Below are 6,789 nucleotides of genomic sequence, written 5' to 3'. Positions count from 1 at the left end.
AAATGTGTGGTCTGTGAATAACTGGGTTTGGCCTAGGATTTTTGCACAGCTGGTGCTGCCAGTTAAGACTGCAAGAGAACATGTGCACAATGAATCCAGAAACATGTTCTATCATCATGAGGAAAAAAGAAACACACCTTTGATTAATGAGAGTCCGCAGTTTCGTAGATCTTAATGCAGGGAACGTCAATTTGTCACGAAAAAGAGGAGTTGCTTCGATTAGTTTCTTTACTTTTGCTAGCATTACGGTCCGGGCTGTTTTAGTGTCTCCGTATTTGGAAAGCTGATCATTTTCCCTGCATTTGATAGATAATTAAGTTCTTGAATACCGGTTAAGAACATATTCCACATATCTACTCATCAATAACATAAACTCGTTAAATACCAACAACAAAGAAACACTATTGCTACTGAGCTTACAAAAATGTTTAATAGAAAAAAAACAGAGTGTACTCACCTCACTCGCTGCACTTTCACTCGCTAACCATAATCTTGGTGCTGGTGGAGGTCCAAGAGGAGGAGCCGCTACTGAAAGATTCAGTGAATGAATCCACAACTTTCTGGCTAATCTCCGTCGCAAGCCTTACATGAGAGCTTTTCACCTTTTATGGTTTTAGTTCCTATGTTGCTTCGATTCCTCTTTTGTTTCTCCACCCGTCCTTCCAGTTATCCGAGATAATCTTAATGTCACCGCCGCAGACATTGGAATCACCTCCATCTTTGGCTCGGTCTTTGCTTGTCTTGCCATAAGGACATCCTGCAATCTATTTAGGCCGCATCTCCACTGCTCCCGCAGTCCAGTTCACCTCCGAGATAAAACAACCACTCTAGAAACAGAGATGATTAAAACGATTAGGATTTGTGCGGATGATGTTTTAGGGGATAAAGATTCACCTTTTTATAGCTGGAGATCCACAGCTTGGAGAGAGAGGAGATGCATTTAATGATAAATCGTGCGTGGAGTGGGTCAACGAATTTAAGAAAGTTGTCAATGGCTATAAATCAATATATCACATAACGTCTCGGAGGAGAAGAACATGAGGCGAAACGACACGAACAGAGCTAGCCTGACCCAAAGTTTCTTCACGAAGATTCATATCACACAACCCCTCCATAAACTCCGCCGTGTCACTGCACCGCCGCCGTAGAACGGAGAGAGGATCAGAACTCCATGGCTTCACGTCTTTAGAATTAGGGCTGCAGACAAAATCCATTTGTCAGGCCACATACACAATTTTCATGCGAAGCCCACATCTAAGCCGGTCACAATTTTGATTAAATGAAGTGATGCGTTTTGGTCGACGGTGACACGTGTCATGCCCAAAACTTTCGACTTTCTGACCTGGATCCTAGGTGACATCACAGGAGAGAAGCAACATTTCTTTATATATAAAGATTGTGGTTTCGGACTAAATGATTATGGATTTCGGCCCAAATCTTCCCGGTATAAGGAAATATATAGAGCTGATTTGGAAGTGAAAAACACCAATGCAACTAAACTAGATCTAAATCTCTCAAAATTTTATCAAAAAGTTGAAATAGACCACAAATTATAACTTTTTATTTAGAGTACGTTAATAAGTTTTTTAAACGAATTTTACCAAGAAAATTCTGTTAAACGAATATATATACTTGGTAGATTATGTCCATTAAAAAAAACTATTACTGTAAACTCGAAGGAGATAATTGGGTCGAACCATTACTTAATAGTTAATCCATTGTGGATGACTAGTTAATGGGTCTATGAGGATATGGTGCTATGAAACGTTACACAAGAGAAGCATAACTGCGAAAGCCGCTAGCCAATATATATAGAGGATGGTGATCTTTCAAGCTTAGTGCAATCCTGATTAATAGATCCATGCATAATTTTCTAGTTGAGCAGCAAAAGTGAAGCAAAAGAAGATTAGTTAAGAGAAGCAAAAAGTGATATTTTTTTTAGAAGCAAAAGTGTGAAAACGTACCCTGAGACGGTCTTCCCCTAGATAATACACAACTCTTAATGAAAGAAAATGATTCTACGCTATTTGAAAACAAGCAATCTATTGTAACCCTTTCTCCATAAAACTTAATTTGCATAACAAATTCTTTGCGACATTACATTATTATTTAAAAAAGCGGCATGGACATGATTATAATATAAGTAGATATCATCATGCAACTGATGCTTATATTAAGCAAAAGAGTGAAAGATTTTCATGAACCAGTCACGTTTATATGAACTCAGAATATGGCCGATGACCACTCCACAAAACACACCAGGTACATAGCCTATTGCAGCTGCAACCCAGCTCAAGACTTGATCCTTTTCTCCATCTTCATCTTCTTGCTCTTGAGTCGTTGCGTCGTCTCCTCTGCCGCATGTTTCTTGGAGAGGGACACCACAGAGCATCGGATTCTCTGCGAAAGAAGAACTACTTTGGCTTTGAATTTGAGTGCCTTGTGGTATTGGACCTTCAAGCATGTTGTAAGAGAAGTTCATTCTCGCTAGAAATGTGAGCTTTCCAAGCTCTGGTGGGATTTCTCCAGACAATCGGTTTTGAGAAAGATCCAATGATTGTAGATTGGTCAAGTTCTCCAAAGATGGTGAAATGTGGCCTGTAAAAGCGTTGTTTGACATGTTGAGCACAATAAGCTCCTTGAGTAAACTGATGGATTCGGGAATATCTCCTTGGAGTTTGTTTCCAGAGACATCAATAGTTTTGTAGATTGTGAAACCACTACCAACCAGCTCCATCACCAGTCCTTTTGCCGTCATAGACACTGAGTTATACAAGTTCCCAGAGTCACGCCCCTCAAACCTACTCGGCATAATATCTACAATGTCTATGACCAATGACATTGCAGTCCAACCAGCAAAGTAACACGATGGCAAAACTCCAGTGAAACGATTTTTCGAAATATCAAAGATTCTCAATTTGGGAAAACTCAAAGAAAATCCAGGAGAAGATATGGGCCCATGGAACTCGTTAGAACGAAGGACAAGAACTTGTAGGTTGGTAAGAAGTCTCAACCAGAATGGAAACGTGTCATTAATCATGTTGTTTTCCACATTCAGAAACTCGAGGCGGGTGCAGTTGATCAGAGACTTGGGAAGTACTCCTGATAAGCGGTTACCACCAAGATCAAGTGATTTCAAGTGATCACCGATAGATTCCTCCGGAAAAGTACCAGATAGACTGTTGTTCCGAAGATGCATGACTGAAAGCTTGGTACTGAAATTCTCAAAACACCGGGGAATGGAACCACTGAAGTTGTTATCAGATAAAACAAGTGTATCAAGAGAAGCCAACTTGCATATTGTCTTAGGGATCTCTCCTGAAAACTGATTGTTGGAGCCTAAAAAGAACTTTGTAGAGTTTGGTAACAAAGGAAAAGGATCTTGGAATGTGTTTGAACTTATATCAAGAAGTAGTATTTCACTTCGTTGAATTATACCCGCTGATTCTTCAAAACCAGTGAATGAATTCTGAGAAATGTTTACATACCTCAGCAGCGGGAGTCTCCATAACCACTTTGGTACTTGACCTTTGATTTGATTGGCAGAAATGTCTAAATATGACAAACTCGTTTGCGTTTCTAGAAATTTGGGGAACTCAGCAATGTTGCAAGATGATAAAGTCAATATTTCTATGGGTGAGAGAAGGTGGAGAGTTGGACTGACCTTCAAATTAATCCCTGAAAGATCCAGATAACCAAGTGACATGAGATCTGAGAAAAGACTCAAGTCAACTCTGCTTCTTGTATTTATATAAGAGAGGTCAAGGAACGTAAGTGACTTGAGGTGCAAGAAGATGCTGAAATCAACCTTTCCCTTCTCCGTGTTCCATAATGCGAGGTCAAGATACCAGAGGCCAACTAGCTTTGATATAAATCTTGGGATTGGTCCATTGAAATTGTTTTCTCCAAGTGCTAAAAAACCAAGCGTAGATAGTGAAGAGATATTCCCAATCTCAAGAGGACCACTGAAGCTGTTTCTTCCCATGTAAAGTTGAATCAATGAAGGGATCATGAAGAGAGATGGCGGAATAGATCCATAAAATGAATTTTCATTTATATCAAAATAGACCAGTTTGGAGAGACTACTCATGTTATCTGGGAGCATACCTTCGAACTGGTTAGAGCCAATGTCGATCTGAGTGAGCTCGCTCATATTGAGTAGCACGTGGGGAAAGTCTCCACTGATCTTGTTATGGTCAAGTCCCAGATCTGTTAGCTGCTTTAGGTTACCCATTGAATCAGGTAGTTCACCGATGAAATCATTATGAGAAAGATCAAGATTGGTGAGAAAAGAAAGATTTCCGAGTGAAGAAGGAATCTGTCCATAGAAACTGCAACCACTAAGACTTAAACCCCTCAAATATTTGAGGTTGCTGATGGAATCAGGGAGAATACCTGAAAGATTATTTGAGCCAAGATTCAGAATATGAAGATGTTGTAGTCTGAAGAGGCTACTATTAGATCTCAGAGGGCCGTTGAGAAAACTGTCCGTGAGGTCTAACTCAACGACTTTACCCGTCTTAGGATCACACGAGATACCATCCCAAGAACAGCAATCAATGTTTTTCTTCCATCTCTCTGTCTTCTTATCAACTGGCGTACCATCAGAGTGGAACCCGTGGACGTAGAACTCGCTCTTGAACTCCCACAGAGCCTCTTTCTGGTCTGGACGGCACAAGTGCTTAGCGTGAGAAGCAAAAACAAGTACGGAGTTACAAAGAGAGAAGATTAAACACAAGCTCCGTATCATCCTCCTCCTTTGGCTACAAGAATGCATCATAAAGTCTATTTGTTCTTTCTTTTGTTTTTGTTTTCTGTGAAAGAATGGAAGATTGAAGATTATATGCCCAGCAAGATAAGATTTCGATATGAATGCTCCACCAAGTAGTCTCCACTTGGAAAAAGTACCACTAAGAGAAAGTATGGTAGCACTCAGGAAAAGTAACAATAAGAAATTGCCCAAACGATACAAGTAGCCTGAAGATTTTCTTCGACGTCGCTGGTATTCCGTAAAATGTTCAAGGAAAATCCATAATTAACCAGAAAAAGGGAAGTCACAATATGTTATATAACTTTAACAGCTTGAACAGAGTCAAATGTCATACAGTAGTTTCCTCAGTTCTGCATACACACTCCTTTCGGCCAAACAGTTAACATAGGCAAGCCCGTTGTATAAAGATATAAATAAAGAATAAACATGTGCCCATGAATTACTCCATATGTTTCAAAATAATAGATATGCTATGAATCATGAAGTGGATAGTCCATAACCTAGACCATACAAGTTCAAGACTAAAGTCCATTGGAGGTTTACATTCAGCCACATGGCAGACCCATTCAACCTTATGTCTTTATGAGTTTGACCATGTCATTATGTAGAGTATCTTTGTAATCAATTCTCCCTTTGACTCTCCCTTGTATGAACCACTATATATAGTGGTGTAAGCAATAAGAAATATACAACACATTCTCACAAATCTTCTCTCAAATCTTAACACGTTATCAGCACGAGTCTCTCTCCACCCGAGCAATCCCATCCGTCGGCGATCATCTCTTTTCCGGCCATCTCTTCCGGCCCTCAGCCTTGCTCCGCCGGCCAAGTCTATCCCTCTCACGGTTTTCCGGCCAGCTCCTCCACCTCTCTCTCAACCAGCTCATCCGCGGATTAGCTTTCTTTCACGGTGGTCCATTCAGATCAATTTGGTGTTTTCTAAAAGGTAAACTAATCTATCCATAAAATCTAAGAACACCACATATCTGAATCCTGATTATTAGATCTATTTGAATCATAAAACTTATAAAAATCTATAGATCTAAAATTATCACAAATATTAATCTTGAATCTAAGATCTATATGAATCTTGATTCTAAAATTATTTGAATCTCTAAAGATCTAAGAATCTCTAAAAACTTATAAAACTTATTAATAATCTAAGATCTATATGAATCTTGTTTCTAAGAACTATTTGAAATTATAAAAGATATTAGAGAAAATCATAAACCCCTTTTCGCTAGCAAGCCTTAAAATCGGTTCCCCTTTCTCCTATTTTGATCCGGCCTTAAATCCGGATTGACTAAAGGATTGAAACCCATAATCTTTGTTTGACCGTATTACCGGCTGTATAGCAGGATAAATAAGCTGGCCATCAAAATCTTAATCCCATTCGATGTGCTTACCGATCCAAATCGGCCCTTATCCACATCAAAATCTCAAATCCCCTTGTTTGTTTTATAACCGGATATGTATCTTGATGGTCATTATACATATCACTTCCCTAAATCCTTTTCGCTTTATTTTGATCAATCCCCTAAACTCTAAGCAATAATCGGCTGAACCCTTAAATCCAAATCCGACCATGATTTTTTTTCCGGCCATGACCTTTTCCGGCCACAATCTTTTCAACCATAATCTTTCAGTCAAACCCAAAGTTATCAAAACTTAAATTCTAATCAATGCATATCTTTGACCATTGATGTTTTATATTATAGCTGATCAAAATTTAAAACTTTTATGATTGTTTTAAATGCATATCTTTGACTAGGTAGTATTTATCAAAATATTATAACATATAGTCTTGATTTAAATAGGTATGACATAGGCTAAAATAAATACTAAGTTGAAATCATTTGATCACATAGTTGTTTGTCAAAATTTATCTGAATCTAAACCGGCCTTGAAATCGGTTCATCATAGTTTGAACAAATGATATAAATTTATCTTGATCTAAAAGCCAACCTTGAAAACTGATTTTGCGATGATTGAATTATATACTGATCATATATACATAC

The 6,789-nt window shown here is 38.5% G+C and overlaps 1 protein-coding gene across 1 annotated transcript; it reads right to left on the bottom strand.

Annotated features, from left to right (window-relative positions):
• Positions 1-2,140: 2,140 nt before the first annotated feature.
• On the bottom strand, positions 2,141-5,012 carry LOC106336890 (receptor-like protein 12). Its single transcript, XM_013775858.1, has one exon. It carries the CDS (start codon positions 4,778-4,780, stop codon positions 2,174-2,176), a length of 2,607 nt encoding a protein of 868 aa, XP_013631312.1. The 5' UTR covers positions 4,781-5,012; the 3' UTR covers positions 2,141-2,173.
• Positions 5,013-6,789: the final 1,777 nt, after the last annotated feature.

Source organism: Brassica oleracea, chromosome C4, assembly GCF_000695525.1.
Source record: "Brassica oleracea var. oleracea cultivar TO1000 chromosome C4, BOL, whole genome shotgun sequence".
NCBI classification, from domain to species: domain Eukaryota; kingdom Viridiplantae; phylum Streptophyta; class Magnoliopsida; order Brassicales; family Brassicaceae; genus Brassica; species Brassica oleracea.
This window is presented reverse-complemented; position numbering and strand designations above follow the sequence as displayed.

Excerpts from the sequence above, each read along its gene's own strand:
- LOC106336890 (XM_013775858.1), bottom strand. The coding sequence starts at position 4,780 with ATGATGCATTCTTGTAGCCAAAGGAGGAGGATGATACGGAGCTTGTGT.